This window comes from Sturnus vulgaris, chromosome 1, assembly GCF_052056855.1.
Source record: "Sturnus vulgaris isolate bStuVul1 chromosome 1, bStuVul1.hap1, whole genome shotgun sequence".
Classification (NCBI taxonomy): Eukaryota; Metazoa; Chordata; class Aves; order Passeriformes; family Sturnidae; genus Sturnus; species Sturnus vulgaris.
The window spans coordinates 96,222,662-96,235,595 of NC_142243.1; the positions used below are offsets into that span (position 1 = coordinate 96,222,662).

At 38.4% G+C, this 12,934-nt stretch overlaps 1 protein-coding gene across 1 annotated transcript in view; it reads right to left on the reverse strand.

Annotated features, from left to right (window-relative positions):
* The window catches only part of AHRR (aryl hydrocarbon receptor repressor), an 84,464-nt gene that overhangs the window by 11,882 nt on the left and 59,648 nt on the right, over nt 1-12,934 (reverse strand). Inside the window, exons 5-6 of the mRNA XM_014875174.2 lie at nt 2,021-2,110; nt 591-720 (exon numbers count right to left, since the gene is read on the reverse strand). Of these exons, the coding sequence (XP_014730660.1) occupies nt 591-720; nt 2,021-2,110 (220 nt within the window). The remainder of the gene's footprint in view (nt 1-590; nt 721-2,020; nt 2,111-12,934) is intronic.

Genomic DNA, 12,934 nt, shown 5'->3' on the forward strand with positions numbered 1-12,934 from the left:
AAGTTAACAATCTCAACCCAATTGTAAGTTCTTGTGGTAATTGTAAGTAGTTGTGGTTTCAGCTTAATACCTCATGTAGGAGAAACCTTGAGCGCAGGTATCCAACTCCCATCCTAGGGAAGTATAGCCTCAGAGGAAAAAGTGCATTGCCAAACCTACTTTTTCTTCAGAAGGTTCCTGTCTACATCATTTAGCATGGGAAAACAAATGGCAGAAAGTGATGCTGCCACAGTGGTTTTGTACAGAAACCTTTTTCATGAATGAGAGGACTACTGATGTCCTCATCTTTTGTGAACAAAACCTTGGCAGTATGAAGAACTGATGCTGCTCATTCTGAGCATGTAAGAATAGGTGTAGGCAAGTTAGAGAAAAGTAAAGGAAACAACTTTGTAGCAGCAGTGGTACCCTCTACCTTATAAATGCCCAGGACCAGGAAGAAATACCATCTCTGAGACAATAACATAAGTAAATGGCCACTAGGCATCTTTCCAGTGAAGAATCTGACACAGTACTGACACGGGCGTAGGTGGAGTGCAATTCTACCTCTGTAGAATGGTGCCTGTGTTTTCAATCAACATACACAATCCCACCTGTTTCTGACTGTAGTTGCTGTCCAGACAACATCTGGGGAGGATTCATGGCCCAGTGCAGTTGTCTACAAAAATCCTGGCGGTCATCCACGTGAATGTAATCATATATGTTTTGGTGCATTACATCAGTCTGAAACAATTACAAGGAATGGTTAATTAGGAACTGTAGGGGGGTAGCCGCTTATCTTTAGATTGATACTTTGCTTAAAATAATAGCAGGTGTAGGACACCTTCAGAGCAGTTTGATTGAGGGAAGTTGTTTCAGAGGCCCCTACTTCTCAACATCTGGTTTTTCCCTTCACATCCTAAGATGATTTTTTCTATTCTTAGCTCTTTTGTACACATGTAAATGTGAGTAATAGACATCCAATTGGCAAGTGATGGACTAGTGGCATCCCCTAGGGATTTATGCTGGGACAAACACTCTTTAATTTATTGACAAAGGACTCATGGGATAGAATGCCTGCTCAGCAGATTTGCAGAGGGTACCAGCTGGGGAGGGCAAGGCAGCTCCTTGCAGGGCTGTAAAAATAGGCTGACAGCAGCCTCAGGAAGTTCAGCAAAGGCATATTTCACTCTTAATTTTGGGTACCCCATGAAAAGAAAGAGATTAGCATATCAAAATTAGCCCAGGAGTGTGCTACCAAGACACTTAAGAGAGCTGGAGCACATTCAGGAGAGAACAGGGCTTGTTCAGCCTTCAGAAGGGAAAATCACAGAAAGAACATATTGCTGTCTACCTCAACCAAATGAGCAGGGGAAGAGAAGACAAAGCCCAACTCTTCACAGAAGAACAAAGTGAGAGGGCAAGAAGCAACAGACAACAAGTGGCAACACAGGAAGCTGGGACTTAATAATTAAGACAAAAAAATGACAGTCGTGGTGGCTAAACACTGGAACACGTCTTCCAGAGGGGTCATAGAAACTCAAAGCTTGATCAGTCCTGCATCAACTTACTCTACCTTGATATGTTTTGAGCAGGAGGTTGGGCTAGATGGCCTCCAGAGGTCCTTTCCAACTGTATGGTTCTATTATTCTGTGACTTTAGAATATATTTATTACACACAGACAATCAGCGTGGAAAAGCTGAATCTTATACTGAAAGTGAAAAGAAACTTCTAGCTAAATCTTGGTTTTATACAGATCATGTTTCTGCTAACGAAAGGTTTATAAAAGGAAATTACAAGAAATAAATCATCACCTGTCAGATTTGCAAAAAAAATTAGTCTGAGGTGGCATAATAAAATAACCTCATTTCAGTAAGTGTGTATCTGACCAGCAGTAGAAGGATAAGGTGGGTAAGGCAGCAAGATACAGTGCTGCATTTAAAAATAATAGCAGAAGTTATGATATCGACAACATGTATATTGACAAGAAAGTCAATACAATGTCAGTGACTGGGTATTCTAAGTACTTCCCAATATATTTACCTGATGAAACCCCAGATAGTCCACAATTGTCGATGATGCATAGAATATCATTCCATCTGCACTCACGACCAAGGCAAAACCATTCAGTGACTGAAAAAGGAAAATAAAATACTTTAAAAGATAATTAGAAGATAAAGACTAAAATTAGCATGAATGTAATAATTTTAAGAATATCCTAGGAATGAAAAACTCACTCTGCAAAAAGTTGGGCACTAAATTCTTTCCTACCATGGAAAATGAGTAACAACCTGGAACATGCTTTCTTTCTTTTCTAAAAAGGTTAAGATAGTTAAATACATTATAATGACCACATTACATTACTAGTTTATTGTCTGCTTAATTGTCTGCATAATTATATTTTCTCGTTAATTCATAGAATTAAAAGTTTAATAGCAAGTGTCAACTACTTTGTTTTTCCTTTAAATTAAAAACTACATATTCTATAATAATTGCTTAGAATGTATGTGCATTAATACATATAATATAATAATAGCCAAAGGGAAAATTAAATACACGTGCTGTTGTAACTATGACTTAAAACTGGATCTGTATTTTTTTTGTATAGCTTTTTTCTTAAGCTGCCATAAAAATACATATATAGCATATAATTGCATAAATGCAATGAATGTAAAATGTAGGCAGTAAATGCCTCATTGGTATAAAACAATGTTTAATCTAGAAAAGAGCTAAATTAACTCTTACACACTTGGTGATGCAAGGAAAACAACTAGATAAATCCAAAACTGAGGATTAAATTAAATACAAATCCAAAAATTAAATACATGATGCAAACATTAAGGTCATGCTGCATGAGGACTGACTAATTTTGCCTCTCTTGATAAACGTTTCGCAATGTATCTTTACTCCAGCAGGCTTGCATTCCAAGGCAGTCTAGATCCTTTCATGTGGTGGTTTTGAGGTTTTTGAAATTGCAGCTCAAATAGCTGGTTGCTGAAATACTGTTATGTTATTATAATCCTTGCTTCACCTTACTCTCAATTTACTGATGTGCCTATTAATCCTGAGTTAATCCTGAAACACAGTGAGGACAGATTTTCAATTGCTCAGTAACCAGATACACTGACATACTTTTGTGAGCTTGGTTCTCTTTTTGGTTCCTAAATAAGGACCAGATTTCCAAGACTGCTTGAAAGCAGTTCCCACTGTGACAATGGTGGGCAGAATTTCAAGAGTTCAGTGCACAATAGACTGACCTCCTCAGAAGGTTTGGCTCCCATCATAAATGTGGAGCACCTTTGGAAACGTGGCCCCGTGGGACCACACTTGGCCAGAGGCTCTGTGCCTTGAACAACCCGTGAAACAATGACTTGAGAAAAGTAGAGGAAAGCCTTCAATGACTGTAGCAGCAAGTGGTTCAAGCAGGTCAACAGTAACCATAAGTCAATGGTAAGAACAGTCAATGGCAAATCTTGTTTTGCTCCAGGTCAGGTCCATCAGGACAGATCCTCTGCAGAGTAAGAGTGATCTCTGCCTAGTTGTGCTTGTGTTGAATACTAGTTACCCTTGTCAACTCTTCAAGCACAAGGACTTGCTCAGCTGGTGCTATTTCCTGCTCTAAATAATGCCCAAATTTGTCCCAGCACCTCACCAAACAGAAGATGGTATGTCAAGATTTCTGCATCTTCACATCTGCACCTCTCACTGCACTGAGAGAGCCCTCCATGGATGGTATCTGTCATATACATTTCCAACACCAAATGGAGAGGAGAAAGCATTTTTGGCATCTTGTCTCTTTAGACATGTCTTCACAACAATGAAACCATCAGTTATGTGATGCTAGGAATTTTATTACATTTTGAACATCTGGCAGGCCTTTTAATTTGGGCAGACTAAAATTTTCCAGAAAGATAACTGTAGGACACTTAAGAGAGCTCCTTTTTGTCTGTGGCTCTTACCGTGCATATTTTGAAAGACCTCTAGTCCTGCCCATGAAACTGGACCAGGCAGAAGTTAAGAACATTTAAAAAAATGAAAGAAATGTACTTAGTTTAAAAAAAATTCTTAAGCTATGCAAACAAATAGACCAAGCCCTACCTGGAAAAGCTTAAACAATGACCCCAAGATCTTAATATTATCAAAGAATCCTACACAGTAGCATGCTGAACATCCTTAAAATGCACCCTCCACTGTCCTGCATGCAAGCTGGAGTTTTTCAGCTCCTCTAGGAATATCTGCTTTTGTCAAGGATTGCTTGTATGAATCAAGAGATAAATTCATCTATTCAAAAAATTGGTCTTCTTCAACATATTGCTACGTACTCTTTAGGCCTAGACACATACATATGACATAAGTCTCTACCCTTAAAATGTAAGACTTGATCCCCCACTGTGGAAAGCAGGAAGGATTTTCTTTACATATTTTTTTTCACAGAGCTAGAGTCAGGCTGGACTAGGTGCAACAGTTTCTAAAAATTGGAAAGGGAAATGGCACCACGTGTTTTTCCAAGGGTTCAGATCAGTGTATTGGCAACTACATCTGTGAGGCTGGAGGAGGTATTAAGAAAGAGGTGAGAGGGAGGGAGGGAGAAGAAGTGGAGGAAAAGTTCAAGGAGCCATGTGTTTAGGTTAAGCTAGAAACAAGTGTGGATTTGAAGCATGTATGTAAATGAAGAGATTTCCAGACTTCTACTGCTTTGTTTTCAGTTTGTTCTCAAAATGCGGGTGTCCTCTCCTGAGGTTATATCTCTTAAATAACCCCCTGGTTTTCACCACCCCAACTGCAGACATCAGATGCTTTGCACTGCAAGCAGGGAAAGCAAAATCTCCACTTTGGTGCAAAAACAACTTTTATGGAGCCACATGACTCAGTTGAGGATTAACACAAATTCCATGTCTCTAAATTCATTTTAGCTGGGAAACCTGCTGCTTCAGACACATTAAAAAAAGACAAACTGGATATCAAGTAAAACTTTATACCAGTGAGTCTCATCCATGCCTGCAAATTCTTCTGCTTTCTCAATATTACCTTAAACTGTAGTTCAGTGAGAAAAAAACATCTGTAACACAGAAGGCTCTTAATAGAGTCAGAGCTGGGCTGGAATCTATACTTTTCTTATCTACTGACCACAGGTGGAGAAAAGGAGGAGGGTGTTTGTTAGCACATTACCCACCCCAAGAGGATAATGGTGATTGCAAATCAGTAGAGAATTACCTTTTCCAACCTCTCAGATAAATCTCTCAAGTACCAAATACAACTCCATACTGAAATCCTTTACAGTAACACTGCATAGAGATTTTTCCATTTTTCTGGCCAGAAGCCTAGTGACTTGTGAGACTGAGTAGGATAGACAGCTTCAGTCCACAAGAATGAGTGAAAACTATTCCCAGCTTTTTTGTTTGAAGTTACCATGTCTCACATTAAACAGCACAACCAAGTATATGGCTCCACTTATGATTTTTAAACATTCTCAGTTATTGAAATAAAATTTTCAGCAATAGCTTTCTCTCATTCCCAGTGAACAGGAGGCTGCACAGGTGTGCTGTGTCAGGACCACAGCAGCCTTGTGCCTGGGTAATGGATAACTTGGGAACAGGAAAGAGGACCTGGACCAGCCTCATACCTGTGCAGTTTGTTCCCTAATGAAAGCACATTTGCCCTGAGCACTGAGGACACAGCACAGAGGAATAAAGGCAGCTCTCGTCATTTCAGTTTAATCCTCTCAGAAGAAATAATGGAAAGCCTAAATGGGGCTCTGGCATTTAGGGGGGGATTTAACCAAACTCCACAAGTCAGTGTTGGTGGTATTTGTTTTGCATACAACAAGTATGTTTCAATCAGCAAAGTTCACTTGCATCCTAAAATTTTTTTTTGCAACATTGCATATTCTTACACATGCACAGAGGGTCACATGCACACATAGAAACAAATACACAAAAGTATTAGTATGGGCCTTAAAAGTTTTACAACAAAAAACAACTGACTTCAAATCTGAAAAAAATACATGGTTTTATACTGACATTTGGTAAACCATATGGATTCAATGACAGATGGAATTTCTAATCCAGGATAATAGCTGAAACATGTGAGACGGACTTAAGTATGTATTGTGAACATTTGTTTGTTTGTATTTGGCTTTTTAAAAACACTTACATGAGTTTTTTACATTGTACTTAAAAAATGAAATCATGTGGGACTTTTTTCCCAAATGAAAAAAAAGAGCTTGGCACCAGATAGGGGCCTGTGTTCTTTTGAAAAAACATGTACATCCAATTATGTACTCACGAAAAGCTGCACCTGCTACTGAAACATAAAAACAATTAATCTGTCAGTTCAAAGAAAGTATGATATTATTCTGGTGCCTGCAGTAGCTGTTAGATGAAAGTTATCAGTTCCTTCCATTAAGAAGTTTTTGAAATTTTATAAGTCAAGAGATTCTCTTTGGGAATGAAGGCAAATATTTTGAGGAAGATAGGACTTCCTTTGGCAAGATCCTTTATATATCCTGACTTTTTTTTCCTGGTCTCATAGCAGAAAATCAGCCAGAAAATACTTCAAAGATATTTTGGTCAAGGTCATGGCATAGTAAAAATAAGGAGGAGGGGGAAAAAAAAAGAGAGAGAGAACAAGTTCCAATGCACATTTCTCTTATTACTCTTCCTTGAAATAAAGGAAAATTCACTAGCATTAAGTCTCCAGAGACCGTGTTACTATGGCTACTAAAGTACAACAGTCAAGGCCTGCAGCCATGCCTTGCTTTGAACAGATTTTCGAGTCACGCAACTTGGGTACTAAATTTCCAGGGTCAGTTGGCTCACAGTTTATCTGGAACAGCTTCATTTAATAGTGAATCACGTGGTTTTGCATCCTATGTGGGATGGGGCCGTTTTCTGGTGATCTAAATAAGTAGCTATTTAAAAACTCTGGAAATGATATACTTGTTCATGTCTTGTGAATATTAGGAGGAAAATGCAGACAGTTAATTGTGTCTTCTGTCTTAAACTGCATTGTTTAGTGAATCAGTATTTCTTTCCACTGGTGTTTTTAGGACTCTTAATTGCCTTTCTCAAAAACCCCTCTGAATCCTTGAGGTTCTTTTCATTAAAAAAAAAATTAACTCCTGCAGAACCCTGAAATTAAAAAAAAAAAAACAGCATAAAAGACTATTCAGAAATACCATATCTGGTGACATCAGAACATGGCCTTTACTCAACAAGTACAGTATCTCTTAGCCCTCTGGATTCTTATGTATTTCTCTGGTAACTACAAAGCAACTTCAAAAGGAATATTTCTGTGAATAAGCACTATTTCGTGCAAAGGAGAGTGGCAGAATTGTTTTAGCATTCATTTTTGATCAAGGGTTTGCGTGTACAGATTAAATTTCAGGCAAAAGAAACAAAACAGAAGACAAATTTCCATCATTTGAGCCAGGGAAGGAAGTACTAGCTGAAGTCTACAGAGATGGAGTTACATGGGAAGCCTTTCGGAGAGAAAGTGCTCTATCTGATCAACTGGTTTTCATAGACAGCACAAATGTTTGTTTCCAAATACAAAGAAATATCTACCTATGACTATTGTGCCCCTTTCACTCCTCCTGTCACCCTAGATAATACAAAGTTCATGTTCCTGACCCTGCATACTACTTCAGGCTTCTTTCAGTATGGAAATTCAGCATCTAGTGCTGCACTACCAAGATCAACATTTTCAACAATCATTCACAATGCCAGACAGATTTGAGCCCAGGCCCTCCCATTTTCTGCCAGAGGGAACAGCTGGGCCATCTGAAAGGCACAAATGATTGTGAATCATTCAGCTGGTGAAATTTCTCATTATTCCATTTTTCAATATCCCATCACTTCCACGAAGGAATTAGGGAAACCTTGGAGATGCTTGTTTATATATACATGTCTTCAGTCTAACAAGGGAGCTGGAACACTGTGGCTCGTCAAGAGAGAGCAGTCAAAACCGGCCTCCTGGAAATCTGCTAGGAAAATGTAAGTCACTGGGCTCCGGTAATTGTGAGCTATAAACTTTCAAGAAAACATAGTAGTTCCCTGGAGGGTGAGATTGCAGTGTGTGCACACATGTAAACACATTTTAAACCATGGTGATGTTTTTTATATGCTTGATATGTAATAAGTGTTGGACGCAACCAAGAGCAACTTTGCCTTTGAAGTTGTTTTGAATGCACGATGCAAAACTGAAAATGCAGTTTTTTCTTCCATTATATTCCTTCCACACTAAGCTTTTGTAACAAAGCTTGCTTAGTCTTGTGTCAAGTCCTTGGGATAGTGCCTTTCTTTGTTAACATATACTTTAATTGCTGGTCCCCAACCTGGAGCCTCCAAACCAACTACTCTGCCCAAGATGGGCTGAGAAACCACGGCTGAAGCACCAGCTGACTTTGTTTGTGTAGAAAGTTGATGTGGTGCATAGTAGAAAGAGATGCATCCCCATTAAATCTCACTTTTTCCACAAATACTAAGCACTGGAAAAGAGAATACAGACCATGCTTCCAGAGAGGAGCAGTACAGATGACTAATAGCTTAAAGACAGGTTTTGCAGCTTAGGGAAGGTTTTGTTGATGCAAAAGTGAATTCATGGGTCACACTGAACACCTCAGTACAAATTTGTTATATGGCATGCTTGTTTAGAAAAGATATTATCACCAAAAATGTCTTCTATTGATGACAATATTTGGTGGATTTTTTCAGGTCTAGTTTTAAAAATTTCATTTTTTTCCCCTTCACATTACCATTTAGTATTTCATATGGAAATCAAGAATGTGAATGCTACCTGAGGTTAATGGATGGTATACAAGCATTGAAGACTACTTAAAATAATATAAAGAAAAATATTCTAATTATTAATTCTAAAATTGTTGAGGCAATGCACATTTTATTTATTAGTACATATATATAGGTATGATGTTGCTAGATAGTTAGTGAGTACGTGAATGAGTAACATGTCATTTACCTTAGCAATTATCATGAAAGGATATTAATTACAACGTAATCATTGTATCTGTTTCTTTAGCCTCCTCATTAATCATGATGTCGAATTTAAAATTGTGCTCTACTAGCAATGGAACCCTCCTGTCAATGCTCTTTCACAAATACTATGCCTTGGACTACACTTGGACATAGAAACCATCTTTACATTGATTCATGCAGTTTCTCATTTCACTTCCTCAAAAGCAGATGTTGTATTCACAGATGGAAGCAAAGCTGGGGCAATATCATATCTTCAGTGCAAGTTCAGCTCTTCGTCCTTTCTGAATTCTGCAGCTGCTCTGAGCTTTTCAGTCTTCTCTTCAACAATTTCAATATAGAAAATGCAAGCCTGATTAATTCCATTTGAGAAGACTCAAAATGAAGCATTAATTGCTCACTACTCTGCACTTGTAATAACAAATTTAGTTAGGTAGACTTTGAAATAACAAATGTAGTAAGATTAGGCATTATCTTTCACAGAAATAAGTTACTGAAAAGAGTCTCAAATAATATTTATCCAACATGTTGGACAATTAGACATATGTAAGTACCAAATGTCTGGATTTTTTTTCAGTGTTATTTACATGTAAGTGCATCAAGTCCTGAAGAGAGGAAGCCGTCATAATATTCCATCCACAGCTGACTTTTATTTGTACTTGCAAACTGTTAATGAGGATGAAAGGCAGACATCGCTTTCTGTAAGGAATCAAAACCTAAAAGAGATAATGTTGCAGACTATATACTGAAAACAGAATGTTATGTCCTAATTTCAGAGCACTCTTTTTCTGTGTATTTAGCACTATATATCACATTTTCTAACATGAAACTATTTCAGGGGGTGGGGAGAAGAGCCAAACAATATGTATTTCACATTCTGTACGATAATATATGCTAAACCAGCCTTTTAAAACACTCTTTCAGATCAGTAGAATTTTCAGGGAGAATGGCATTCCTGAAATTGACTCTGGGAACAGTTTTACTTTGCAGATAATCATTTTATGCATGTTTTGTATCCTATAAGTATCCTGTATCAAACACAGCCTATCCCATTCTGACAGGAGGGGTGAATCCTGCTATATAGACATTGTGCTGGCCCAGAGAGGCAGGCAGTGCTTTCTCTAATCAAGATATCAAGTGGATGACAGTGGATCATCTGGAGAGGGATAAGGATTGAAAGTTAGAGACGACTCCTCTAACCAGCACCAATGACTCCAGATCTTAAGCTGCATTATAGACTAAATGAATCCTTCCCCGAGTCTCTTCTGCAAGCCCCTGCTTCGGTTTGAGAATTTAAGTTTTATTAACTAAGGCAGGCAAAAAGTGAAAGTGGAATGTATTCAATATTTCTCGTAAAATATGTAGAGGTTTTTTTCAAAACCTCCAAAACAAAATCACAGCAAATTTGCAAAAGTTCTCAAGACGGGACAGTCTATCCTGGAGCTGCTTTTTTGCTCATCACTTCATCTTATTGAGAAGATAGCAAGGCTGCAGCTCATGAGCTTTTCTGAAATGAGAATGAGGAATATACTGAAAGCAAGTGTCATCTGTGAATGCAGTTTAGGCTTCTCACTCATAATTTCTCTTCAACCAGTTGAAGACAAGTTAAACAATGTAGAATTGCAATTATTCAAAGTGCATTTCTATTTCTTCTATGTTTTGGGTTGTTGGGGGTTTTTCTGCAATACATGACTATGACTTTTCAAAAATGTTTCCGCAAATGCAGAAATTGGTATGAAATGAATGTTGTGTTATGAATGCCTTTGTTGCCTGAATGCAGGAAGTCAGCTCTAGTAGCAGACTAAGTCCTGGTGCATCTGTATGATGCAGGCCTCAGATACAGATACCAAACCTATTGACCGATGGAAATAGTTGTCAAGGATTAGCTCTGAAGTCAGTGAGAGGAAAAAAAACCTAACAGAGCTGAAATGGGAGAATATGTTTTGTTGAGGAGGAAGTTATGTGGCCACTGGACTGTCTCCAAGAGGCACCGAAATAGCCTGAGCAGAAACAGAGGAAGCGGTTGTGAAAAGTGAGCTGGGGTGGAGTTGGCTGTGATGAACAGTCTGCAGACAGCAGCAGCAGCCTGAATTCAGAGCTGCATCTGTGCCCAAAATTGATTCTTCACCTTAGCACTGTGGATGGACAGCTGCTCTGTTCACTGCTACAACTGCAGTTTCTCAGCTCGCCCTCCTCATATGACGGCAGGTTTGCCTGTCTCCTGACAAATGGAAGACACTTTTTTTCCTGATGCCAGCACCAACCAGAGGATGATACCTGTCTGTCCTCACCACACACCTGTGCTTTTCCTCCTGCTCTGTCACTCTGAACAAACATAGGCTCCTGGCCCTGATTTTCCAATCCACTCCCAGTTTGCTCCCTCTCAATTATAATCTGTAATTTTGTGTTGGAGAAGCAAATAGTAACCCTCATCAGCCCAACACGTCACAAAACCTGAAAAGAAGCACTTACTGGCATTTTCCCTTTCACAAAAAGGCTCCACACAAGCTTCTACACAAGTACCTATTTTTCCTCTTCAAATCCCTCCATAAAACTATTGCAAAAGTCCTGGCAAAAGTCAAGCTTCTCAGAGGCTATGTGTGCTGGCAATTGTGGTTACCATTTTGTTCATTATTTCCACACAGTTTTGCCCATCAAAATCCATCTTCTATCACTTTTCTCATAGTCAGGCTGAAAATCTGAAGGGAGGGGATAACGTGTTTTTGTTTTTCTCTGTCCCCCTGTCAAGCTGGATGGTGCCACCTCCTGTATTTCAGAAACTGCATCACGATTGCTGCAGTCGTAACAGTAGCACTAAGGACTGGAGGAAAGAGCAAAAGGAATTTAGCGGTCATGGCTTTTCTATCCAAATTTGTTGGAGAAGAAGGGGGGAAAAATAAAAGAAGAAAGGAATAAGAGAGAACATTAGTTATTTGTTTAAAGGGCAAGAGAAAGGATGTTTTTTGCACAGAGCTGTGGCCATGCCAAATTTCAAGTCTGGATTTTAGAAATATGCCTATTTGAAAAGAAAGAAAAAAAGGGACCAGGGCCTCTGAAATGTTCCTTTGTGTTTTGCCTATGCCTGGCAAGAAAAAAGTGAATGTACGCATGTGATAAAACGGCACTCCTAACCCCATTTATGGGGTTTTTTAATGGATAAATTCTCTGTAAGTCATCCCAAGTGACTAATGTCAGCTTAAATCATGTCATCTAAATTACTGGGAGAAGGTTCATGTTTGAAAACAAAGGAAAGCAAAAGCGTTGTTTGGGTAACTTCAAGAAGTTGTATTAACTGAAAAAAAAAGCATTAAGACTATGAGTCTTTCTATGAGAATTTTGTATTTTGATGGTCCGATTTTAAACAGTAGATTAAGAAAATGAAGCACTGTATCATCATCTATCAGGATTTACTTTAGAAGGACTGTGCTAGGAGAGTGTCAGTACTATTGGAAGCTGAAAAGGAATTTCAGACCAGAATAAACTAAAAATGTCTCTTTCAACCAGTTTTTGATTCCTAAAGTTTATGCCATGGTCGTAGATCCATATAATCTCCATGCATTATGTTGGACATGCAATTTGCCTTTTCAAGTTTAAATTAAAAAATAACAGGAAGAGGAAAAATCTCTTTCTCTCAGACTGAAATTCAAACTGGAGTACCTTTTTCAAGAGCACAGTTTTATCAAGAACTGATTACATAAATCAGTTTGGAAGGAGGAAGTGGAATTACACTAACAAGTTCTAAAAAATGACAGGAAACCAAGTGGGAAAAGGGTTTCCTATGTTATTTCCTTATGCAGAGTGAAGAACAGCACCAATAGGATGTTTTCTAATGTATCATTTTCCAACTCCCTCAGAATGAAACTTGAACTCCAGTTCAAGCTGTTAGTAGAGGCCACTGAGAGATACATTTCGGTGCCAAAATGTGCACATTTACCTCTCCAAAGTAACTCCCAGGAAGATTATTATT